Genomic DNA, 26,856 nt, shown 5'->3' with positions numbered 1-26,856 from the left:
TAGTTTAAACCTTCAGTTTTATTTTCGCGAAAATTTTATTTCAAGAATTCTTCGTAATAAACTAAATAAATAAACAAACGGTTCTTTGAACGTCAACCGGAAATGTGATCAATTTCCGGTTGATGTCGTGGAATCGATGCGCGTTGATCACCAATCTGATTCTTTAACAAATATTCGCCAGTGCAATGTATGAATAGGCATGATGTCGTCATGCTACAATACTATAGATTCAAAGTGTCATCGATTATTGTCGTAAATGCGTTTACGAACGAGCGACTAATATGCATTTCGTCCACTTTTGCTTTGAGGTGTTTTTAGAACGTTTTTTTTAATGGCGTTTTAACAGTAATTTTACGCGGAATTTTCTAATTTAGGCGTCAACTTAGACAACAAATTTGAACTAAACTTTTGTTTTTTACTTCGTTAAAACTGTCTAATATTTTTTCCCCTCTTACAATTCATCGTTTTACATTTCCGCGTTTGTAGTGGCATATTGAGTCTTTCAGATTTCCGCATAGGTTAGTTAGGTTATTGGTTCCCCCAAATTATTCGTTCTTTAACTTAGGAATGATATTTTTTCCGGTTGAGTTTATACTTCCATTAAAGGCATCACCTCACGAATCTGGAGCGGTACGGATTTGAGGTGCAGAATTCGTAAACTGGATAGTAGATCATGGAGAGGAGGGTGATTCCGTCCATTTCTTCCTAACTGCCGTAAAATTAGCCCGGAAGATGCGGCTCGTGCACAAGGCTGGCGCGCTCCAACAGAACTCGTTGTAGAAAATAGCGCCCCGGAACGCTCGAAGCCGCATCTTCCGGGACGTTTTTTTACGGCTATTAGGAAGAAATAAGCGGGATCCCTTCCGTTTTCTGCAATCTCCGATCCCATGTAGTCTTTGATTATCGAAAATCCATATCACATCAGATTTGCGTTGTGATGCCTTTCATCGCGGTTGGAGTCTGTCAATTCAAAGGGTAGAAGTTTACTTTGAGGAAGCCATCAGAGAGTTGTCAGGTGAAGTGATCTGTCCCTTGTTCCTGATGCATCAGTCTGTTTTCTGATATAAGATTTGCAAACTATGTGAAATTCGAATTCTTCCTACAAGAGGACCGACTATAACATTGAAAATTTCCCCTAGTGCTGCGTCTAATGTATATTCCCAGGAGAAAAAAGTAAAGAAAAATTCACGGACAGCATTTATGAGAATTTTAAGCAAATTTCGTGTTTATACGGCCTTCAGTGTCTGCCCTCTTTCTTTAACGAGACATATTTCGTTTTTTCATGGTATTGCCAGCCACTGCGATTTGTTTATTCAAGCTTCATACTTTTTTTCCCGTCGCAACTAAGTGTAATCAAAACGCTTTGTTGTTCTCTGAGGTTGCATATGAAATATTATTTTTGGTGAAGTAGTTTTTGTATCAAAATTACTAATACTCATTGTTGTTTAGTGAAAGTACTCGAACAATGTTTCATCTCAGGGTGTAGTTTTTTTTTTTTAGAATGATTTACTGAATTTGAGTTTGTATGTTGCTAGTAGCATTATTCGCATCAAATGGCAGTCAGCAGGACTTTGATTGCGTACTTTTGGAATTTTCGCGATAAATGCAGTCACTGTACTTCTTCGAGATGCTCATGACATTTCTATAGAAATATTACGAGAATGCTGAACGAAACAAAATTTTCTAACGATTTTTTCAGAGCAGCATACCACGAAATTGAGAACGCTTTGGTCTTTCTAGGAAAGAATAAGGACAACAATGTAGATTGCAAGTAGAAGCATGTTTACGTTTAATTCCTTCTGAAAAGAATGACGTTGGAAACAGCCTACCCGTACGAATTTTCCTACAAGCCACCTTTTAACACCTGTACACGTGCTGCGTCCGCGAGCGAGCGGACGATAAGCGGTGAGGTTTCCCGCCATCCTATTCAAAGAAGAATAAAATATGCAATGAATATGCCTGTGAGGAACTGTACACAGAGGTGGCGTTATAAGATGGAGGTAGGAAATTTTGAACCGAAAGGTCGTTTTTCATGCCGTTTCTCAGAAAGAACTTGTAAGCTTCACCTCTAAGCTCATCTTTTTCTGGGAAGATCCCATCGTCATCAATTTCCTGGTATGTTGGTTATAAAGGAACAGAGTTTGGGTGCGATTTCTTCGGAAGAAGATTTTATGAAGTTCAATTTTATATCATCTTCCCTCAAGTTATCCACTTAAGAGATGAAACGAAGTTCTAAGCATGCTCTGAGGTCGTGCTTTTCAGCTTTATGTAAATAGCCCGTTTTTCCTCACTCTATTTCCTCTCAAAAATGGACTCTTTAACATTTCTTGAACCATTCAAAAAAAAGTTGGATTGGTGGATGATAGATTTTCACTTTTGCAATTTTGCAAGCGTTTTGTTAGCACCTGCAAAGTAAAAATTGAAACTCTGGTTACTTTGGTTTCTAATTATTACTATTATTATTATTATTATTATTATTATCTAAAGTTTCGTCAAAAAATATACTTTTCCAGTCGAAGCCTCTGGTTGGTATTCAAATTGCGTTCACGTTGATGATCTCTTGTGTTGGTGGACAATTCGTACAAATTGCTGGCTCCGGAGATTTTAATCCGCTCATCTGGCCGGTGTTTTTCGTCATTGCAGGTAAGGATTTGCAAGAGGAGGTCACAGCGGTTTCCTGTTGGTCAGTGAGGAGTAGATAGCAAGGACTGTGATGATTTATTTTGAAAGTTACTACGACTTTGTTATATATTATAAAAGGGCGTAAAACACTTTTTGAAGACTTTCTAGGAGTTAAATTCAAAATACAACTTTTTAATATCCACAGTTCCTTTTTTCTTTCTGTGTATCCAGTCCACGTCTGCACACGTGTACTGTTAAATATTTTGAAGGTTTAATCTGTTATTTTGGTATTTATTGTACAGGAAGTGACAGTAAAGGAGTGTGCACTTGATCGTACATAAAGTTGTCTACTTTCTGGGAATGTGCGTATTTATTTATCATTTTCTTTATCACGAGAAATTACGACATTTTTTCTGCGAATCCTATCAAGTCCATCTTTTGATTAATTCGATGCGGTCACTATTAGACTTTAATCCTAAACGACAACCATCGCCAAATGCGCATACGTAGTCTCTGCGGCTGAAGCGGCCTTTCGACTATTTATGGATTTTTGTTCTGTCATTTGAATAGGTTCGGACGCTTGCGGTTTCTTGTTGTTTTTGTCGTAGGTATTCTTTCGTTGTTCGTCTTGTTTTCGTTGCATTTTTGGAGAGAATGAAGGCCATTACGTTGTGAGGAGGTTGAACATTTGCAATTCCTTCTGTACATTTGAGTAGGAAATTCACTCCATGAAATTTAATCTTTTATCTCAGAGTGCACTAAATCAATTTAAAAGTGAATTTACTTAATTAATTAAAATAAACCAATTTAAAGGTAAGAGCAGGATATTCAAGACGTTTTTTCCTTTGCATTTTGATGGCTTTAATTGTTCTGAGCTTTCTACTGGTGGTCATGGTATAACAGATAGCTGAGTTATTAAATTACTCGAAGTTTGCTTTTTCAAGGAACGCAACAAAATCAAGTCATCAGTCCGATTTTACCAAGTATTATCGACTATGTGAGTATTCGGAAATAAGATAGAAGATGTAATTAAGGTAGATAGGTAAAATCAGGGCAGGTTATATGTAAATGCAATGAATGAATGAACGAATGAATGAGTGGGCGAATGAATGTTTTTGGAGATTGAATCCAGTATAAATAAGGTCGCGAAATCTGTGTGGACGTTCCCGAACCGATATTTCCCTTACAACTCTAGTATCGTTGAGGGCATCGTAATGAAATTTTGTCAAAAATGTGAAAAATAGAAGACTGTTTGTTGTTTTATTTCACTTTTCTTCACCTTTTTTTGTGAGAAGATTCCGAAGGTGCAGTCTCTTCGGCCTTCAGATGTTCACATTACATCCGTTATTCAACGCCTGCTGAACCTAGGCCCACATCCTTTTCTTAATTACCTGCTTTTTTTGCTTTTCAAGGGAACAGTGAAGCGATCTATGCGCTATATGTTTAGATAGAACATGTCTTTTATTTTTTTCCTGGTAAAAAAAAATACGTAAAATATATAACAAGTGAATTAGAAAGGCTGGGAAGAAAATGTTTTGAAGGAACGGCTCTTTTCGTCTTTTATCTTTAAAAATCTTCATCTTTGATCTGAACTGTTCGATGTTTTTTTGGTGCGTTGAGAATATGGATAAAGGAAGAGTCGCTGATAAAAAAGGCTAATCTTGTCAAACCTCTCCTTGTTCTCAAATTTCAGTTTATTTTTCAAGGTTTGTTCAAAATTATTGTTCATGCTGCTTTCCCACCATTCTGGATATAAAATAGCTTGAAAAATTAGGGGAAAACATCGAATTTGTTTTTTCCTGATGTCCTCAATGGTGCAATTGCATTAATTATCTTAGGGTCAATCATCTATAGAATTTCCTGAGGGGTCGTCGCTTGAATCACGCTGTAATTACGGTATTATTCAGCCGAAAAAGACAATTAGACGTCAAAGAAACGTGTTTTTTTCCTCTGCTCGAAAGACATTTTGTTCCTTCAGGTTGACAATGCTCTGAACGCCATATGAATTTTTCATGAAGGCGTATAGAATTTGGTTAAAAGATTCTAGATTGTTCATAGTGTTTATTCAGTGTTTCTTTTTCGTGTTTTCTGGATTACACAGACTAGCGGTTTATTTCACTGAGATCAGTCTTTAGTGATTATAATCTCTTAAAGATTTTGCCCGTGTAGATGACTTTTTTTTTCAAAGGAATCGGTCTACTTTGGCTGTTCTGCTTCCATCAATCCTGGAGCCGCTACTCATCAGCGGCAGTACATCCTACAGAGAAACTCGCTTTCATCCTATCGCACGATTTCCCTGGGATTACTGTTGCTGCGATTGTCATCGTTGCTAGCACAAGTGAGTTGACTTCACTCCCCTTTCTTTTAGATAAGGTGAAAGAACTGCTGTGCAGAATAATATTTTCCTTATACGTTTTTTTTTGGCTCTATATCGATACTGATTCGTAAATAGAAAATAGTGGAATATTGTTCTTAAATCACAAAATTTTTATGCATTTTTTCATCTCAACGCTCAACAGAAATCGGTCATGAATTGAGCTCCCTTGATTTTCACAAACACAAATTCGACAAAAATCTGGAGGCGAATATCAATCATCCTTCAAAATATCCACGAAATCAACGCTCTTCATAGTACTGAACTTGCTTTCGTGAGGATTACTTATGAAAGAAACAGAAAAGAGCTTCATGCAACGGAATGATTGCACAGTTTTCAGTCAAGAAAAAACTTAAAAAGGAAAAATATAAGAAATATATAATGTTCGTGAAACTTTTTGTACGTATATTGCTCAGAATATACGTTGTACTTTTTTTTTTTACTTAAATCTGCATGAAGTTTTTAGACAAATATTATACATCTATACACAATTTTGCAGGATTATTTACTTTATCACGTGCTTTTACTTCAGTTTCTTTTTTGAATATTTGTAAATAGGTTTTCATTTGCTAGAAGAAAATTGAAAAATCTTATAATTGAAAAAATACACTTTGATAGGTGATGCACTGGAGGGATAAGCAGCAAAACTGAGCCGTTTGCTACTTTTTTAACGGTGCTACTGTTTTTATCCCTGGATTTTTGCCCCTTTTTGGAGATGATAACGGTAGTATTCATTTCACAGTCCAAGCATAACCTGCATTATTCAAAGGTTCGATAAGAATAGTCCTGAAAGATCTGGAAATTCTGATAAAATCACCAGTGCTTCTCCAATGGCTTATGGATATCTCAGTAATTCAAATATGTACTGTCACTGAGGAAAGAAAGAATGTCTGGAGAGGTCATTGCAAGTAGAGATTTCTGGATCCTCTTCACTTTTGATCAAGATTAAATTTTTGTCACATATTTCCATGGGCGAGTATTTGTTTGCACATATTTTTTGTGAATGTTTAGGAAATCCTTGGATTCTGCTACTGTCTAAACCTGCGTTTCTTTTATTGACCTGTACTTCAGAAATAAAATGTGTGACGTCGTGAACATGCTCCTTCACGGATCCATGAAAACGTACTTTTTTGTGGAATAAACCGGTCTCATCTTTAGTATGCCGCAAGTTCCAACATTAGACGGAATCGTGTTTCCAACGATGCGAATCGTTGGGCTCTTTAGTTCACTTCCACTATAAGAACTGCACTCTTTACATTTTTACTTATGTTTTTTTTTACATCTAGGTCGTCTTAGTTGAAATGAAAGAAGTAGATCGAGTGCTTTTGAATGCATACTGAGGCCAGGTTCCGCTGAATTGCACTTTTTTTTCGAACTCTACCAGTTACCTTGTGCTTCTACGGATCTATTTCCAGAAGCTCTTCGTAATTTTATCCCTTGCCAAATACACAAATATTCATTGAAGCACTGATTTCTTTTTCAACCATAGTGAATTTCTAAACATTTCCATATCAATTCCGGATAAAAACTCACCATGCGACACTGAGACCGTAATCAAACGATCTCTGTACTGCCTGTCTACACCCAAAACCCGTGGGGTCCTTCAAACATCAGTGCGCTAATATCCAATATTCAAGGATATTTTGTAAAAATATGACAATATTTCCATGACATTTGCAGTGGAGCCAGGATCCTTGTCTTAGTTGTATTTCCTTGAGAAGCCGTTCAACTCATCGACACTTGATATACGTCACAAATTATTTAGCAGTGGGAAACCGTAGTTGGCTAAGTCACCACTCACTCCCGGACTTCATTCCATACGTAAATGCAGAAATTTTCTATAAATGGAGTTGTAGTAGGAATTTTACGTGATCCCCTGTGAAATTCTTACGTTTTACATCCAAGAAATACCCGTTCTCCTCCGATTGCGGAGATAATTTCTACTAGCATAGCTTAATGTAAATGTTAAGTACAATGTTGTAATGTTTTGGCCGAAAAGATCTTATCGTTCTCTCTTGTTTTTCCCTGACAACTATGTTTGAAGTACGCAATTTCTAGTGTTGGCCGCTGCCATTTCTCCACAACGTCATATGGAATCAACGTTTGTGACGATATCCGCTGCTGTCGCAATACTTTTCTTTTTTCTCATCATGTAAGTATTTAATTTTGGACCCTTTCAGCGTTAATAGCTTTTTTTTGCGTTTGAGCGAAAAAATTCTATCACTCTTGGGATTACACCACATTTAAAGGAGAAACTAAAAGAAAGGAGAAAAAGAACTTGTTCTCCTCTCTTCCACAATCTATTTTTACATATTACTTGAATTCTAAGGACATTCCTGTGAAAATGCTTATGAAATTAGTGAGTTTTCGCGTTTTGAAGCTGCAAGAGAAGTTTTCTAGCGTAAATTCGGGCTTTTGGAACTGAAGTTTTGGTTTTTTTCATCGATGAATACTTCACTTTTCTTTTTTTTCTTAATTTGATGTTAAATCTCGAATAAGCACAAAATCATTTTGATACGAATCCCAAAAAATTGCGTAGAATCCAGAGAATCCGCTTAAATCGCTCTGTTTTTGTCTTTTGAGTCACTAGTCTCAATGTGTTCACAAATCTTTGTTGTAGAAGCTAAAAAAAAAAACCAGCTAATAACGTCTTTTTTTAAATGAAATGAAACAATTTCCTTGAGATTCCCTTGAGGTTCCTGGATTTTTTCAAGTGTTCAATCTCTGAAGTTTTAGTGTCTTTTTTATCCACTTTTACTTCAACTTCCGGTTTTTTACTTTAAATTGTAAGGATATTTTATAGATCTTTTCTTGACAGAAACGCAGTTTCAGATCTTATAACTGAAGAGAGAAAAAGAGCATCGGGAAATGTGTCTTATAGCTGTAGCTTGGGCTCGCGTACCTGCATCTGGCGATATGAATCACCTTTCCTCAACATTTACTTTAGGTTCGTCGCTGTATTTATCTATGTAGGAGGTCGACGTGAAGCGAAAGGAGTAAAATGGTATCAGCTGTTTACCACCGGAGACACTCATTTCACAGGTTGTTGCTGCCTGAATTTTGAACTCCTTGCTATTTGTTTACAACTGACGTTATCTTTTTTTTTTTTGGCTTGAGCGATTAATGAGATTCTGGCGAAGGCGTTACCAAGTCTCTCACACCATTGGTCGAATTCACGACCAATCAGAAAGCAAGCCCATCGTAATAATTCTGGCGTTCCTCGAGCCGTTCATCACCGACTTTTTGTTCTTCCTCTGATATCTCTTTTTTGAGCGATTATTAACTGTTTTGTGGGGTTATAAAATGCTGGAAGGAAGAAGGCGTTGCCAAGTCTCGCACACCATTGGTCGAATTCACGACCAATCAGAAATCAAGCCATTCGTAAAAACTCTGCCGCTTCCAGATCTGCTAATCATCAACTTTTTGTTCTTCCTCTGATATTCATTTTTTTTTAGCACCAAATCTGAGCGATTTCGACTCCGCATCTCTGTTTTCTCTCCACGACCGTCTACTGGATACTCGGCCCAGTGTGGCGCGTGCTCTTGGGGATCGGTTGATTGCTCGAAACGCGCGCTATCCAATTGTTATTTTCTGCACAATAGTTTTGATCTTTGCCATATGGGGATGTGCTAATGTAAAGTACGTTATTTTGTATTTTAAAAACAGTTCATATTCAGTTTTCTCATTTCTGAGTGTAACGTATTGTCGTATGTGAAAGCAGAGAAGAATTTTACAGGGTTGACCTACGAGAGGAGCATTTTCTGCCGCTCAGTGCCCCATCTCGGTGCTTCCTTGAGGATTATCGGGAAATGTTTGGGAAAACGACACAGTTTCTGGAGGTACACTCAATTTTTTTCACTATTTTCGAAATCGAAAGATATCTTTGCGCTATCTGATACCGACGCACTTCGACCGGCTCTCAAGATTTTTTTTTCGCTTTGACGTATTTAAACACATATGTATTGGTTTTATCTGTGTCCTTATCACTCCTCGGATCTTATGAATTCGCTAAAACGTTTAGTTGGTAGAATATGATGGAAAACTACCTATAGTCAGCTTCAAGTTGCGATCCAAGCAACTTTCATTTGATCCCTTTTACTCCTGCACCTTTCCTATTTTTCCTTATTTTTTCTTACACCTTCTGCTAAATACTTCTTTTATTCTTGCCCCGTCAACTTAGTTTTCTTAGGTGATCTTTCGTATCTTTTACACATCTCATCCTCTACAGTCTTGAGATGTCAGTAATCGCCTACTTTTCAAGTTAACAATCGACGATCCAGTGGAATACGAAGAAGAACTCGTCCGAGATTCGATCATTGAACTGTTGGATAGTGCAGTGGTACGTTCTCTATGGATTTCAGTGTCGATTCGATTATTTGCTAGCGGATGTGCTTCCAAAAAATAACCGCCAGTACGATCTACATAGTCGGGTGTCATAAGAGTTAAAATTCATACAAGCACATACGCGAGCTTGCACTTCCGGAAAAGAGAAGTGTTGTTTGAAGGGCGAGCAACGTTTTTTCTACGTTTCTGTACTTTTTTCTCCATCACTCTTTTTTCCTACCTTTGATGAATAATTTACTGCATTTACTGGCATTAACTGACTGTTTTTCGTTGGTGTGGAAACTGTCACTTTCAAATTTTTAGATGACACGTGATGTCATTCATTATTCAAAAATATTAGCTCTGACAAACGTATAAAATCTTAAGTATATATTTCTAAGAGAAGAAAAAATTTGGGAAGTCTGTGCTTCTGTCTATAAGTGATTTTATCCCTAATTTCACTTCGATTAGTTGTCCTTGATTTTTCTCTTTTGTTTTATTTTGAGGATATTGATCCCTACCTTCAGCGTTTTTTAAAGCTACAATTGTCAGAATAACAGCTTAAGGATAGTACCCATTATTCATATTTTATTCACAATTTTCAGAGGGCTGGCTATGCTTCGCGAGCTGTCAGCTGGTTGGTGGAATTTGCAAGATTTGAGAAGAACACCATCTATGACATCAACCCTGTAAGTTCCCCTGCATTGAAAACGTAGCTCAATTCAACTAAATTTATTTAATTTATAATTTTAATTTTGTCAGCTGACCTGCATACCTTAATAAGTGCTAAGTCCATTTTTAGAGCATCCATAACTGAAATTGTATTCCACGATTGTTAACTCTCTAACACTGCGCTTTTTGTTCCACTTTATAAACTGTAGAGTTCTTCTGAGAAATTCACCATCGTATCAAATGTTTGCAGTCTTGTACCATTTTTTTCAGGATACATTCGTTCCGGTCGTGAACCTCGTTTTCCTACAAACTGACCCATACAAGAGATTCGTTTCGGATATTTCTTTTGATCGTCATCAAACGCAAATAGTTCGCTCCAGAATGTATCTTGAACTTACACAGAAAGGTGTTGATGAGAGGTAATCATTTTCACTGTCGTTGTTTATGAACATTCGTACTTTTACCCAAGGAGATTGGGCTATCTTGCTTCTGCGGCACGTTTCGCATCGTTGAAATTTCCTTCAATTTATTTTGCATGTCTCTGCATTGCCCTTTTCGGAATGGCGTGGAAATTGAGGGTATGGAGAAGTGTGGATGAGTAAGGGAAATGTAGGAGTATTCAGGAGCCTTTCTATTTCTGGCGTTCAACGCTACACCTTTTTTTTTTACACTGACGCTTAGAATCGTTATGAAATTTATCCCTTCAATGTAGATTACTAGAAATTATATCAAGATAATGTTGTAACAAGATTGTCTCGCAGAAGTTTTGAAGACGACCAACATTAAGAACTTTTGAAGTGACGTTCTTGAGATATTCGCCGTTTTTAAGGTAAAAAGGATAAAAAGGATAAAGCCACTGCCGTGTCAATCCACTTGGGATGCGCCAACGCGTTTTTTACTGGAATTCGTAATTCTATTAAAGATAAGAAATTAGAAAGTTTGTAGAAGTTATGAGGTCCATTTTCCCGCCCCATTTTCCTCCGGAGTCATTAGTTGTTTGATACAAGGAATTTGTTCATTTTTTTCACAAGGCTAATTCGATATATGTTATCTTATATTATTTCCTGTAATCGTTCAGAGCGTCCTTGACGCAATCTCTTGTGTCGAAGTCTCGCGATCTCCACCTTCCGTTGTCGATCCGAGCTCCTTTTACAATGTCCTTGAGACATGATATTACGGTAAGTCCTTTCCTACTCTTCTACTTTAAAGACAGTGCACCACAAAATTGACGATGTTGGGACAGATGGGAATAGGAGTGTAGTTCACGAGCATAATTGTGATCACACCTAATTCCTGTACTGATTCAGAAAAGGCGTTTGAGTAGTTCTGTGTGACTTCAACTCCCAACGACGCAACTTATTACGGGTGCTAGAATGGGGAGAATCTTCAAATTGCTCACGACTGTGTGGATTTACTAGCTTTTGGTGCTTATTTCAGTTATATTAGTTGCATTGCAGACATTAAACGGCTAGGGAATTGTTTGTCTGTGGCGTAATTGGTTGTATCGTTGGGAAGACGGGACCATGCAATGCTACTTCATACGCTTTCTCCTTAACTACTGAGGAGAATTGAGCAGGGTCACACTCATGCTCATGAACTACATCTGTACTTCTGTCTGTTTCTGAAGAGATCCCAAAACCGTCAATTTTATCATTTTCCCTTCACTTTTTTTAAATTGATTACTTAAGTAAATCAGGTTCAGAGTGCATAATAAAAATTAAAAGTCTTTGGAAAATCGTCTGAAGTGCTCTAAGGCGTTTAACTGCACTCTGGAATCGTTGAGGACCAGCTGATGTATCAAACCAGTATTTTTATCGGCGCAAACAAGTCTGGTACAAAATTGTCGGCTCCGAAAGGAAGAAAGGCTTGGACTCGGGGCAGTTTCGAACAAAGTTTTGAATTAATAAATGGATAGGAAAGCCATGACTCACCTGCTTATTCTTAATGAATTAACTTGTCTAACCTTTATAAATTATTATTTTTCATTTGTTAGTTTTACTACCTAAGTGATTATTTGCGTATCAAAGAATTCTCCTCCCATTGAGTGTTTATAGGTATTCCTGGACAAACTGTTCACTTTGAATTGCTCTATCTTTCTTTCCAGGTTTTATGAATCTCTATTTTCATTCGATCATGCTGAAAAAGTTTTGCTTTTAGGTGCTTTCCTCTGGGATTTTTGTGTTTGGAATGTTGCTGGTCTGCCTGGTGGTCTTCTCGCTGTTTCTTCTCGGTCAACCTGCCCTCACTTTCGTTTTGCTTTTCACATCTGTGGCTGGTGAGTGTCATCTACTAGGTTTTGTCTGCTACCAATGTTCCTCAAGAAATTGAGGACGTCTTTCACTTGATTTCCCTTACTTTTTCTCACTTCTCAACACTTTATCAGATTTCTCCAATTATCGTTATCGGAAGATTTCGATGTTTTAATTTCTCACATAGGTATTACTTTTTCAAACTGTTGACAAACAATTTTTAGTTTTGACGGAGACAATCGGCTATGCGACACATTGGGGTGTTCCGATGAACGTGATCACAATGACAATGGCACTATCAGGTAGGCATCTATGCTCCATGAATATTTTATGCCATTTTCATCTTTGCCTGTTGAAATTTACTAGTGAAATCCGAATAGTTCCTGGTTCCTCTTTGTAGTAGTGCTTGTCGTTCAAAATTTCTGTGAAAATCGAATTTGTTAGTTTGATTTTTCTCTAGACGAAAAGGTTATTTTATAATTTTATTTCCCCAGTGTCAAGTAATCAAAGGAGGTGAACCGGGTATCATACTCGTTCCTGATGCAAACGGGGGTACATGGTAGAATTTCGGAGGGAATCATACCACCTATAGTTATATAGAAAGTTCAAAATGTCTCTTACATTTGTAAAGTCAAATTAATGTGAGCGGCTGGAAATGATGAGATTCTTTGCTATCGATCAAAAATGATTAGATATTGCTCAGCCATTGATTGACAGGATCAGGATTTCATGACGTGATGCTCATGCAAATCCCATCTCACCTCACACAAACACCGGGAAACCTTTCGTATCCTAGAGCCACCTTGCGCCCTATTTGCTCACAGCTTATGTGCTCGCAAATAATATCGAGTTAACCTATTGTATTTTACCGTACTCCTTTACTAATAAACAATCTTTTTGAAATGACCAGTATTCGTCTACACCGTACTGTATTGATACAAACAAATTTTCAGCCAACATGCTCGCCTCTGTGATCGTTATAGCCTTCTGCTACAGTTATTCAGTGTCAGGGAAACAACAAATGCGAGCTGGCGTTCGGATACAGTACACTTTCCAGGTGCGCACGGAATTGTGCTTTTTCACGCTTGTGCATAGTTCAGGAAGGGTTTTGAATTAAAAACTGCTATGCTTCTGTATCACCAGACGAAGCCGTTACACTGTGTACGGCTCTACAGGGGAGGGGCATTTAAAGGCATCACCCCAAGAACCTGAGGTGGTACGGATTTCAGGTGGAGTATTCGTATACGGGATCGTAGATTATGGAGAGGGGGATGATTCCGTCCATTTCTTCTTAATTGCCATAAAAACGGCCCAGAATATATGGCTTCGAGCGTTCCGCCGCGCTACTTTCTACAACGAGTTCGATTGGAGCGCGCCAGCCTTGTGCAGGCGCCGCATCTTCCGCGCAATTTTTTACAGCAATTAGGAAGAAATGGACGGAATCAAACTTCTCTCCATAATCTACTATGCCGTATACGAATACTCCACTCGAAATCCGTACCATCTCAGGTTCGTGGGGTGATGCCTTTAAGCAAATCACTAATAGTAGGAGCTGAAGGGAATGGTTTTGACTAATCATGACGTAGAGACAAGATCAGCCTGCCCGAGGCAGAAATCAACTGTGATATGCGATGTTCCCGCCCGTGCAGAAAAATGCACTTTTCCAAATTACTGTTCTTTTTTTTTTACTTCTCTTCAACTTCTCTTTGTTAAGGCTACTTTTCTTCCTGTTGTATTTGCGTGTCTCGTGCCAGTGATCACCTACTTACCATTATTTGCTGTCGATGCTCCAATAATTGCACATATATGGAAAATTCTTTTTGTGAACTCAACGGCAACCCTAATTCATTACCTATTCTTCATGCCAAAGTGAGTTCTTGTTTTAGACTGATGGGCTGTTTCTGATTGGTCAGTCAACTGTGGCCAATCACGTTACTGCGTCGAATTCATAATTCATTGATCAATAATCAGTGTTCAGTCTTTGTCTTCTATTCTCCATTCATCTTCCTGCTTGTACGATCGTAAATTGTACCGAATGCTGTTGCGATATAGAAGATGACAGTTCAATTTACTATATCCCGACTACAGCACGAGCAGTTCATCCAGAAGGGTAAGCGACTGCCTTACAACTAACCTTTTCAGAGATAACGAGCATGTATTATAGCTCTTTTTACAGTATATACCAACACACATCCTATACGTACTCCGTACCGAAATCTGTTGTGAACGGAGGACCACCTAACTACTTGGCTATAGGTAGAACTCTCGAATTTTTCATCTTTGGCCAGATTTTTTTAAAACTAATTCGTCGCGTACCTTAGCGGGACCTCCAACAGAACCGTCGTACGCGGGAGACTATGTTAGAGCTAACCTTGAAAGGGCAAGGACAAGACGAGCCAGAAGAATAAGCGAGGTGAACTGGAAGTATCTGGGTTCGTGGCTGTGGGAAAATGATCTCTCTTCAGGGTTCCGCTCCGCAGTCTGAATCGGCTACACCAAGAGCTCACCGAACATCAAGAAAAAAATCTAGAGATGATTCGATTTATGAGCCTCCTCCAAGTCCTGTAAGTTTAGTGTTTTTCTTTTTTTTCTCAACTTTCGGCCGGAGCGCAGATTTTTGGGTGAAGTAGAATAGCTACTGAAGGATAGTTAGTTTATAATCGATCTATGCGGCGATGTCTATTTTTTACGGAAAATTCGCAGCGGTTTTATTTCTTAAGCTTTAAGGTCTCGGTGAGGTAAAGCTCAAATATGACGCAATGTTGAAATGTGAGCGTATGCGTGGAAGCGCAAGAGCCCATTAATTGCTTACAATATGAGAGTATTTTCCCTTGTCATTTGAAATCCAGGAAAAAAAAAAACGCCAGAGCCAAGCACGAAGAGCTCGTAACGCAGTCGTACACTTGCAAAACTTCCCCGATGGCAAAATAGCCGGAGTGGACGCCATTTGATGAATTTGCCAAAATTTGCCACTGTAAAAATTTAGTTTTCAGCGAGCCTCATCTCGTGAAGATTCCCCACAACGAGTTCCGCAACCACATGGACCATACTTCCAAGATCCTTCCATCAATAGGCATCAACAACGTTGGAGACCATTTGTACATCCTCAACCGTACATGTACTACCCGTCATCGACTGGTTTCCGACGATAGACCACGTAGAAATAATTGTTAATTTAGAATGGAATTTTCATGCATTTTTTCTTCTTTATTAAACATTTTTGTTGCAGATTTCTGACTGTTTGCTCAAAATAGATTGTGATTACGTCCCATCATTGCCTTCTTGCATAATTCATTAATTCATTCATTAATTCATAATTATTTTAGCGCATTTACACGTATGTTGTTCAGTTTTTTTTTTCGTCTGGAATATAGTGTTTGTTTTCCCTTGGAAAGCTACGATATGCATCTCATGACCGTGATTTAATTTCGGTTAAACAAATTCGAAAACCACTCAGTTCTTCAGAATTGATAGTTGCCCGTATGGTGCTTTCCACCGTTTTTATGTCTTTCGACTTTTAAGTCGATTCATTCGAACGTTTTTTTACGTTGTATTTTTTCAGTGTGCAATAGTGTACTATAATTTAATAATAAATATTATGCATGCAGTAATTATCTCATAGATGTAGCTCGATTTTGTCGATAGAAATCTGTCGGTGGGCGGAATTTCTGTAGATTTACATGTCGAGCAATCGTAATCTGAAATTGATAGATGAATGGCTAATTTCATCAACGAACATACTTTGACTCCCGTACGATTGACTGAGCTATATCTAAAATTTAAAGATCTAGAAGAGGAAAAAGGCAGACAACAAGCAAAGAAGGAGAAGAGGGTAGCGCATTTGGTTAGAGGTCTGTTGTAGCCACACGGTCGATGGTTCGAATCCGCTCTAGTGCAAAGCAAATCCTCCGAAGTCGATAAATTGACACCAGACTTGTCTGGGAGGATAAAAACACTGACTTGATCCTCGGTTGGCCCCCGCAACTCATCGTATAGGCCAAAACGAGTTCCAAAACCTCAACGATTACGCGTTGCAGTAAAACGCGTTGGCGCATCCCAACTGGATTGATACGCTAGTGACTTAATCTTAAATCCTTATTATTTTTAAATGATTTTTTTGCGTTTGATTTTATTCTTAGAAATTACTTTCTCTTTGGTGAATGAATAATTAATGAGAAGTAGTTCTTTTTATCACACATCCCGTCTCCACGAAGATCGCCTGTCTGATGACGTCTCCTTAAAAGTCAGACACGTTAAATAAGCGAAAGAATTCTGGGTTGTCGTCGAGGAAAGGGATGTAAGAAGTCCGCCGCTGACCAATAATTAGCAAAAGTTAGCAAAATTATCGACAAACTCTCATGGCTCCTCAAATTTCTATTTATCTAGATCTTTCCGTTTCATAGTTGATGTCCATCGACTTATTGAGGGCGACCTTTTCGAGAAAAATCTCTGTGATCACGCGACTGCCAGTGGTTGCTGTCTTCTCCGTTGTTAATACCTTATGAGAATTCCATATTTATGAAATATTTGTTCCTTCATCGTATTTATTCATCATTTCCTTCCATTCATCTATTCATTCTTTAGTTCTTCTTTGACGCACTAATTCATCCTCTTTTCTTATCATTCTTTCACTCTTTCACTCCTTTCGTGGCTTTCTCTGTCCGTTGCACTGATCCATCATTTTCTCTTCTCATCCTATTCTTTGATTTATTGCTGATCGTCGACTGATTGAATGACTTGTTCATTTTCTTATTGTTTTTCCGTTTCATTTCTTCTTCTTTTCATTTCTTCATTAGATCATTCTCTCAGACATTTTTTAAGTTAGATCTGTAACTATTAGTATTTTGAGCTAAACATATTTATGTTTAATAGTTTAATTTGTTCTGAAATTCGCCCATAAATAAATTAAATTCATTCGTCTCCCAACTTATTTCATGTTGTTCGTTCATAAAGTCGTTCATTTATCGATCTTTCCATTTATTTTCATTCATACATCTTACTATTCATTCTTTTACTAGAGAGTATTGCTTGGTTTCAACGAAATACATATTTCAATAATAATAAATAAAATAATAATAATAAATAAATAATGAATAATAAATAATAACAATAATAATTCAATAATAATAAATAAATAATGAATAATAAATACATAGATGTTTCCGTTCTTAGTGCTCATAAAAATTTGTTAGTACTTTCACACTTTTTTTTTTGTAAATCTTTCCTTCTTCTCGCTTACGTGTTCTCAAGGTTTTTAAGAAAAAAAAAATTCCTTCAAATTCTTGATCTTCTAGATGCTTTTGATCCATCGTACAGCAGCTCCAGAGAGAGAAAAGGAAGATAGCAATGTAAATGAGGTAGAAGAGGTCAGTCACATACTGCAACAGGATCTGTGTGAGTAATTTTTCCATTTTTTTTTTGTGTTTTTTTTTTGTGGTGGTGAAGAGTGGCGCGGCGCATATGAACTACTTATCGTGAGCCACCAAATCGATGAGTACGAATTTGAGAATTTTCCACCGAAGTTGAACGCAATCGCTGTTCCCGCCTCTGACCCATTGAGGGTTTTGGTTATTGCTTTTTCCAGTGTATTCGTTTTTTCTCTGCAATATTAATATGGTATTATGTGTTACGGAAACCTTAAGTTAGGTGACTTCTCGGTACTTCTCGTCTTTTGCTGTCTAACGGATCCATAATGCAAATGTGACCCTATTTTTACGTGTAATAGCACCTTTATGTTTCGACGACATGATGTTGTTTTCTGGATTACAACAGGATCTGGAGCGGAGAAGTTTTAACTTTGTCCAATGCTTACAGTTTTCCCCCTTGGACTTTGAAGCCTTCACTTGGCCATCACATCTCTCATCTTCCTAATTTTCCTTTAATTTTCCACTTTTTTTCGCCTTTTTGCTTATCTCTTATTTTGTTTCGATTGAAAAAGTAAGTTTCTTCTGTTTTTCTTCACCAGTAATTTTTTTAAAATTAACTTTCTCTTACACCTATAGAGTTTGGCAGAACAGATACATTTCACCAAAGATTCACGCACCAATACCATCTGATGGTCCTTATTACTATCGCCTACACGCAAGATCCTATCGCAATGTTGGAAATATCAAAGTTTTGGCCCGTTTCCACGGAAATTTCATCTTACTCAGTCGTCGTATCACGACCGCTACGCGCGTGGCTCCAACGCAGTGCTCAGGTAAAGATCGCAAAATGAGTGTCGCAGCGCGGCGACAGGTGAAATAAAAATTTACAACAAAAGCCCTCAAATGCCCAGGCGTTCGAGTTCACTTTGATGTGCTGAAAAAATTGAAGATTTGCGCTACCTTATTTACCATATTTTGCCATTCCATTGCTAAAATTTTACGCAAGACTTTTCATGACTTAGGAAAAAGGTAGTGGTGATATCGAGAATAAAAGGAAAAGTGCATGGTTCAGTTTATGGATTCGCTTGAGATACGTCCAAGCGTTCGATTTTAATTAAGAATCACCTAAAGGTTTTAAGCGCATTCGCAGCCTATGCTATTCCCTACGGCAAAAATATGCGTTTTAATCCTCCCAGACAGGTCTGCCAACAATTTATCGACTCCGGAGGGATGAAGTGCTTGCTTGGATCTAGGGTGGGTTCGAACCATCGGACATGCATTCACAGCAGAACCTCCTAGCAACTATGCTACATCCACCCCTATGTCCTGAATAGACCCAGGAGTAAGTTGAGCCCTGAAAGCTGAGAGAGTGTTATGTTTCTGCACCTTGCTGAAATGAAACTTTTTAGGGGTCTATATTTGGCAACTGCTGTATTATCCTCCCCTCTCTTTTAGAAGCTTTAATTAACCTAAATTAACTAACTTAATTTATTTCTGCGTTCAACTCTTGTTGAAGTAATACTGGATAGCGTACATCATATTTGGTATTGGGAACAACATGTGTGCTGGCTACATCATTCAAGGATGTGCATTATCCGATATATAGTACATTCTAGAGTGAAAAAAACCGTCTCCTACTAATTTTCTGAAAGTTCTTGGTGCCTTAGGGGTTGCAAGCACATGGAACGACCATGAGAATCCTCTTCCAGCACACCCTTCTCCCCATAATTTCTGTGTAATATATTATTTGTTCCAGCTGTAGAGCTCCGTCTGTGTAGAATTTCAAACAACGATCTGACGGTGATAATCATTGCTGGAAACTCGGACAATTTTGGTTGAAGACGTTCTAGTAGTAGATTAAGGTTCATGGAGAACTCTTTGGATTAAAAAGCTCTGTTTTTCATTCTGTCCTCACGAGAAATTCGACTTCGTTGGTCATACTATTTGCCGGGGAATTCCATCTGCGTCCGCGAATCACGGACTGTTGTCTGGATCAAATTGGATCCCGTCTTGGTCGTCACTCGTTCCATTTTCGTTGTTGATGGTGGACAGACGAATTTAAGAGGCGTTTGTTGTCGAATAGCTTGAAAATCGGTGAAAAAGTAAAGAATTCTTAGCTGGTTTGAAGCATTTGCAGTAGCAGCTGAACTTTATCTCTGACCTTGGCTAAAATTAAATATTCTTTATATTTTCTTCTTATTCTATTAAATAAAATTATCTGAGGGTTCATTCTTTGTATTTGAGATCGAATGCAACAACCTCGTACATTTGCATTTAAATAGATATTGAGAAATTTCTGATAAAATTTTACCCTCGGCATTCATCCAAAAGCCTTCGTGACTTCAGAATTAGATTTATTCGTAGGTGTAGATCGGGAGGATATTGTCGAAAATACATAGGTTTAAAAAAAAGTGAAAATGAAAACTTCAGATAGTTCTCCACTTGCCATGAAAACTGGAAATTTTGTGTTCTAATCTATTTCTAAATTTAAAAAAAAAATGCACGCTCCTAGCATAATTGTATTCGCTGTCGCGGAAACGCCACCATTTATTTATTTTTGTTTTGCAGCGGACGTTGATTTCCAGCAGACACATTTTCTTGCGGTTCCCGCCTTCGTTGAGGCGTTCAGCGCTCCTGCTGGCATGATTCTCACCACTACAGTATCCTGTGCATCTTTAAACTTGCTTCTACTTTTTTAAAAATAATATCTTTAATTTCTTGTCATGATTTCATCACAGAACTAGACCCTCCTAATCCAAACAAAACCTTGAAATCTCTAAGTACTGAGCATAAGACATGAGAAAAATGATGCAGCTACGATAATAAATAGTAAATAAATAAATAAAGTTTTCGAGTAGCGATCAACTTAACCATTGTGAGGTGTCGAAGGTAACAACCACGCATTTGTTCCTCTTTCTCAGATATCTATTGCGTGGAAAAATTTGCCTGTGGAATCTAATAGAGTTTTTAACCTGCTCGTTGCTACCTCACGATCATCTCATGTGGTTGTAACGTCGGTCATTTTACTGTACATTGCCGACCATCACCAGACCTCTTTTTTCTTCTACCATGCTTGGAGGCAGGAGTGAATTCCACCCGAAAAACGCTTAAAAAAGTGGTTTTCCTCGGATATGGTTCTGGAACATTCGAATATTTGTTTGATATTAGTTATGTTGTCCCGAAAAACGGTCAAGTTGTGCTCGATGTCGGAAATCCTTCGTGGATTTGTGGAGAATAAATGAGGGAAGAAGCTGTGTTTTTCACTATGGTCACTACCTTCCCTTGCTAAAACCGAGATCACCTCGAATTGTTCTTGTAGTTTATCAGAAAAAAAAGTCCTACCGTAACTCTCTCAGTTTCAAAGCTCATCCTCAAAATCTCTGCTAGTAATTTTGAAGCGATTCCTCTCCTACTCTTTCCTCTTCTTTTTTCTCTGCATGTAGTTATAGCTGGTCAATTTGGTCATTTATACTTTTGCAAGCACGTAAATATAATTGGGAACGAAAGCGCAAGCATCTATTTACGTAGTTGAGTTGGTGGTGAGGTTTTCAATCAAGAAGTTTTTCGAAATCTTAGCTACACAGCTATTATTTAGTATCGCGTAATTTATAGGATTATTCGTCCTGAAGTCTCGAGCACTTCGAATTTTGAAAAATTTCGAAATCTGAGTTCAACTCGCCGTACGGAACCGATCGGTTCACTTGCTGCTAGTCCAAATCAACCATGCAGTGCTTAACTTAATTCAAAAGTCGCGCGACTTTTTCGAGTCGTTCTTCGTTCATCTGATTGCAGCCATTCGTCTGCGCAAACGAAGTTTTCTTGGAGTTGGAGGCTATTTGAGGTGGCCGAGCGGAGAGAATTTGAGCTTTTTTTAACGCCAGTTGGTTGCTTTAAAAGCATCTCTCGGGACTGCTACAAGAAACTCAAGGATTTCTAAATGAAACAATGACTGCGTTCAGAACAGAATCGGCTGTATCCGGATTTCGTGTGGAAAAGATGGCTCAACAGAGCTTTTTTGTGGTCAAAATCGTCTTTTCAACCGAGAAAATTTTCCCAAAGGAAAAATGGAAATTTATTTTAAAATTACTAGTAGTTTTTGATTTTTTTGACCAGTTCGTAACCTTTAGCCGTCGGTTCTAATTGAGTTGTTTCGGATGAGTTTTAGCACTGTTAAGTGTCTGGGTCAAGGAAATGTGTTCGAAACTTCTTCAACTCTTGCTGATCCGTGCATCTTCCTTCATTCACTTACATGTAGTTGATTACTTCGATTGTACTAGTTTTTGTGAGTTCTGTTCGTTTCATTTAATTCTGGGGAAAAAATTGGACAGTTTTAATAAATAATTTTATACACTCCTCTGGAGGCAACCATGAAATCATATTGTATAGTGGCTCAAAGGTGGCGCTAATAGCGAACTGAATTGTTAGCTGGTTTTCCTAATGGATAGGAGTTTCAGTGTTCGTTGTAGAGTTTTATTTCAGGATGAGTTTGTGTGTTTGACCTGTTTTTCTAACGATTTTGTGAAGAATTTTCCGAAAAAATTTGAGACAAAAATCCTTATATTGGCGTGTGTATGGAACACCTTCCTCTCTCCCTTCTCCACCCTCGGACTTCTCTTCTCCTTTCTTTTCGAGATCATCACTTCAAATTTTACATCAGCTTCAGTATAAAATTGGCGTTCTTGACTTCCGTTTCACCGTACTCATTAGAATAACTTCATTTCAACTGAAAACGAAAAAAAAACATCAGAAAAGTTCTTTTCAGTTTCACAATTCAAAGCTTCTTGTGAAGGCTTAGGATCAGCTGATTGTCTTTTTTTGATCGCAGACTTTTGAACGAGTGGTGGCAGGTCGGCTACAAATTGCGGAAGTTCGTCGGATTTACGCTTGAGTGCTCTTTAGCGAGAATGCTGCTGGCCGACGAGAAAAAGCGAGTAAAGTCGTCGTCGGTCGCGTGGTGCCCGTAATTTTGGTTGAATTATGATTATTGCGTGGCCAGCGTAGCTTCCGCTTGATGCTACTTTGTTTTCGGTTGGTTTTGCGAGAAATGGGCAGCAGTAAGCTATCCGTTCCTCTTCCTACCCTGTCACTCATAGTAGTTGACTCACGTTTTTAGCCACATCTGTGTAGCCAGAACGTGGTTGATCTGACACTTTTCATATCGTATCTGCCTTGGCCTTTCCATGTTCGAATCCGTATAAAATGAGGATTGCTGTACCATGCATCACATACATTTTTTACCAGTAGTCTTTTTACTACCTTTGTAAATTTTTATTGTCCAATTTTCAATGATAATTTGATATTCAAATAGGTGGTCAATCCATACTCGTTTACAGGAAATTAGAGTTAACTCACATTGAAATAACAGAAAAAATTAATTAAATTGGAAATGTCAGTAGCAAAATTTAATCTAAAAGGATGCACTAGACTCTAGAGATGCTCGTAAATTTCGACAGCTTATGTTAGGACAAATATCAATCGAATCGAACCCCACAAAGTAGCAATACATTCAGAAATTAAAATCATTGCGCCAGTTTTGGGACGAGTTTGCACCACCGCTTTTATCCTTTTTTTGCGGTCAACAAATATATGTACATCACTTGTAAAGGAGCAATTATTCATTCCCGAGAATCTGTTCTCAGGTTTCCAGAAATATACAATCGCATCTTTATGCTCCTGAAAAAGCATTTTCTTCCTCTAACCTAGTGATTAAAAATTCAGGCCCACCATCATCACAAAGGGTAATCTTATTAATCTCATTCGTACATATCCATGAGATTTTTTGGTAGTCCTTAATTTCAGTCCTTTTTGCGTGCATCATCGGATAGGAAACGGCTTGCTTCTGTTCCAAGAAACTGCTTGCAAAGAGGATCATTCGTTTCAGAATCGTTCATTTTTCATCACCCTTCATTTTTCAACACCAAATAAATTTCTTTGACTTCACAAATAAAAATAAAACAGACTGGTGTGTTTGCCATGCTATAGGGAAATTCATCAGTCAATCCTCGATCTCGAGTCGTGCGCAGCGGTTCAAACACTTTTAATATTTAACGCGCGTCGCACTAAACAAAAGTGGTGGTGCATGTACGGTAGCTACGATTTTTTAGACTTTTTTTAAAAATAGGCTTTGATGGAACTTAAGGTGAAGATTTTCTGTTGGACTAAACAAATTGTCTTTTTTCGAATGTCATTTTATAGTTTTCATTCGAATCAAATTACTCGTCGGAAAAATCCTATCATTTTGAGGATAAAGCAGACTTTGACCTCTGAAAGAGTTTTAGAAGTTTATGGCTATGTATTCCATTAGGCGGATATAAAAACTTAAAAATTATATAGGCGCATAAAAACCGTGTATATACATAATTACTCTTTTTTTTCAATCCAATGTTTAATTTTGCTTGAATTATGAGAGAACAATAGTTTCACTAGAGAAAATTTCTCAGAAAATTCCGATTCTCGCGCATTTTGTAAAAGATGAAAATGTTTTTAGTTTTCTAAAACTTCCTCATTACAGTTCGTTTTTTCTATCTTCACTTCCCCATGTTTTCTTTGTCGAATGTAGGTAAAATAGCACTGTTTGCAAAACCCCCTATTTTTCCTCCTCCTCACGTTCAACTAACGGTTTAAAGGCGTAATCATTGCCACAAGCCTGAAAGATGTTTGATATTATCGTCAAAAGCTATAATTTATACCCTGACGTAAAATATATGATTCCCGTTATATTTGCACATTGCATAAAACGGCTACAATTAACCGCTCCACTTTTTCTGTCGTTTCCATCTCTTGAACATGGAAGAAAGCCAAGAAAAATTAGTCTTGTAGGGAGAAATCAATCGATAGGCTCGGATCTGTGACGATCGCTGATATCTATTGCAACATATATGTTTCCGATGCAATATTCCAAAACATCGGAAAATTTTTGTAGAAATTTTAAGGTAGTGAGTGATAAACGAACAGATGATAAGAAATATTTTATATAGAGGTCACAACTTTCTGAGAGTGGTAGAAGTGGAACGAATGCACTTGCTTTGGCTGTTACACTACAGGAACTAAGAATTCCTTTGTAGCTCTTTTCAAAAACACTTTTATGGCTTTCACAAGTTCACACTTCTTTCTCTGTTTTCTTCGGATATCATTTGAGAAGTCGTCTGATTTTTCGTTCTCATTTTCTCATTCGTTCTCATTTTTTTTCGTTCTCATTCAATGAAGAATACAGAAACGATGAACGAGGATTAGCTCATGTCAGTAAGAAGACCAAACAATTATCACAAATTGCTAATATGCGCACTTCGTTCATGTTGAAAACTTAAGTGATGTGCTTGTGAACCAGATATAAACCCCATACTTTTGTGGATTGCAATAGCCTTTCATTCCAGCCCATGTTCTTTTACTTTCCCAATTAGTCCTAGACCGGTAGGTTATTATTTGTCGGGTGAAAAGTTCTCTATCTCTATCTCTATCTCTATCTCTATCTCTATCTCTATCTCTATCTCTATCTCTATCTCTATCTCTATCTCTTGCCAGGCAAAACAACCGCTCATCCTTTAAAGATAAAAAAATCGAACAGCGGTTAGTAACTTAATGATACGGTCGAACAAATAATATTATTCCATGCGAATCAATATTGTTCCAATTTTTTTTGTTCTCCTTATAGCATTTCTTTCAGTCCCACTTCCCTATTCAGTAGCGCTTCTTTTTTCCAGATGTCTGGCAAAACACATTAATTTAAAGGAATTAAGTCGTATAGAGATGCCAGTTCGGGCATCCATCTCTTACGATGGAAGATGAATTATTCGCTCATTGCATGCTATCGAGTTGGTCCTCTTACATGCATGCTACATGTGCGAAACGTTGGGAACTGCAGTTTTTGCCTGGTTATCCGTCGTTTTTAAGGAAACTCAATCATCTATTTATTGTTTCAATAATTGTTTTCTTTAATAGAGCCGGACACGAGGTTGTGACAATCCTTTATAGTCGCACATGATGACATCTATTTATTGTTTGTTACCAAGTTTACGTGTGGAACATCGGCATATTTCCCTGCTGTTTTCTTCTTTCAAGAGTTTCTATTGACATATCAACTTAATATTGTTGCGCACATTGAGTGCATTAAGAGAATGAAAAATCCACTTGTTAACTTTTTCGTGAAAAAGGGGAACATCCTATATCAGACTCTGAAAGACTGAAGAAATAACAGCTACTGGAAATGGCGTCTTAATTACCGGACGAGAACTGGTCCCCCATTAATTCATTTTTCTTTCAAATTTAGAGGCACTTTCACCTTCATTTATGCACCTTCTTCTTCTATGGTTTTCCTCACTTTGATTGTTGATGCCATCTTTTGACAGATGATTCAGAATTTTCTTAAACTGCAACCGGATTTCCACGAAAACTGTTCCGAAGAAACTTTTATAGGACTTTTTGTTGCAGAACTTTACGGTATTCTTTGTCTATAGATAGATATCTCGTTTCGCAACCACGTCCCGCCAGCAACAATTCATTTTTGAAGGGAAATCTACATCTCAACTTCCGTCTTGTTCCGTGTTGTGATACGTAACTCTGGAAAATCAGAACAAAATGAGTCATTTTAAGGAGCATGACTCCATTCTTATTTCCGCTGATTATCTATTTACTTATACGTAATATTAAAACAATATATATTGAATATACTCTCCATTCTCTTCCATTTTGTTTTGCATTTTGTGGTGCCGTACAATTTGTGATTTTAAGGTAAAATTTCCGGCATCTTGTCAACTACACAAAACTTTTGACGATTGCACCAGAAGTAATCAAACTCAATCCCCGAAACCTACAAGTTACAAAACGTGGCCTGTGCGAAATATCCAGACACATCAGCCTCTCACAACGTTAAAATGTGTTGAAATATTCATCAATCGTGAATTCAAGTTCTCTGAGAGGGGCGAAGGCTTGGAATGAGAACAAAATATACTTTTTTTTTGAAACGTACATCTGGCATTATCAGAGCAAGCGTACCACATTCTGAGATATTTCCTACTTGCACATTTTACCAAGATAATTTTGTATAATGTGCCACCCTAACATTAACAACTTCATTGTAGAATTTCCATCCCTTTATTTTTATGGTGATGTGTAAGTTGTCAAAAATTATTAAGTTGATAACAACTAATGCGGGTTTTCAAAGATTCGCATCAAAACGCCAGACGTCACCTCAAAATCAACTTTTTCAATCGAAATAAGAGCCACTACAGTACACGCATCTTTGCTAAAGAGA

At 37.6% G+C, this 26,856-nt stretch overlaps 1 protein-coding gene across 2 annotated transcripts in view; it reads left to right on the top strand.

Annotated features, from left to right (window-relative positions):
* Positions 1-15,392, top strand: part of RB195_012466 (uncharacterized protein) — a gene marked incomplete at both ends in the record, with an annotated part of 32,698 nt that extends 17,306 nt beyond the window's left edge. For both annotated transcript variants that reach the window (XM_064194324.1, XM_064194325.1), the window contains 19 exons: positions 2,514-2,643; positions 4,811-4,960; positions 7,055-7,148; positions 7,944-8,038; positions 8,452-8,635; positions 8,733-8,835; positions 9,258-9,335; positions 9,925-10,008; positions 10,262-10,410; positions 11,070-11,169; positions 12,149-12,266; positions 12,465-12,542; positions 13,194-13,297; positions 13,955-14,109; positions 14,219-14,350; positions 14,417-14,496; positions 14,562-14,653; positions 14,706-14,804; positions 15,234-15,392. In XM_064194324.1, coding sequence (XP_064051907.1) covers positions 2,514-2,643; positions 4,811-4,960; positions 7,055-7,148; positions 7,944-8,038; positions 8,452-8,635; positions 8,733-8,835; positions 9,258-9,335; positions 9,925-10,008; positions 10,262-10,410; positions 11,070-11,169; positions 12,149-12,266; positions 12,465-12,542; positions 13,194-13,297; positions 13,955-14,109; positions 14,219-14,350; positions 14,417-14,496; positions 14,562-14,653; positions 14,706-14,804; positions 15,234-15,392 — 2,184 coding nt within the window. The remainder of the gene's footprint in view (positions 1-2,513; positions 2,644-4,810; positions 4,961-7,054; positions 7,149-7,943; positions 8,039-8,451; positions 8,636-8,732; positions 8,836-9,257; positions 9,336-9,924; positions 10,009-10,261; positions 10,411-11,069; positions 11,170-12,148; positions 12,267-12,464; positions 12,543-13,193; positions 13,298-13,954; positions 14,110-14,218; positions 14,351-14,416; positions 14,497-14,561; positions 14,654-14,705; positions 14,805-15,233) is intronic.
* Between the last annotated feature and the right edge of the window lie 11,464 nt (positions 15,393-26,856).

The sequence above is a fragment of the Necator americanus genome, chromosome III, assembly GCF_031761385.1.
Source record: "Necator americanus strain Aroian chromosome III, whole genome shotgun sequence".
In the NCBI taxonomy this organism is placed as follows: Eukaryota; Metazoa; Nematoda; class Chromadorea; order Rhabditida; family Ancylostomatidae; genus Necator; species Necator americanus.
The sequence above is the reverse complement of the archived record's forward strand: the minus strand, read 5'-3'. Positions and strand labels throughout refer to the sequence as shown.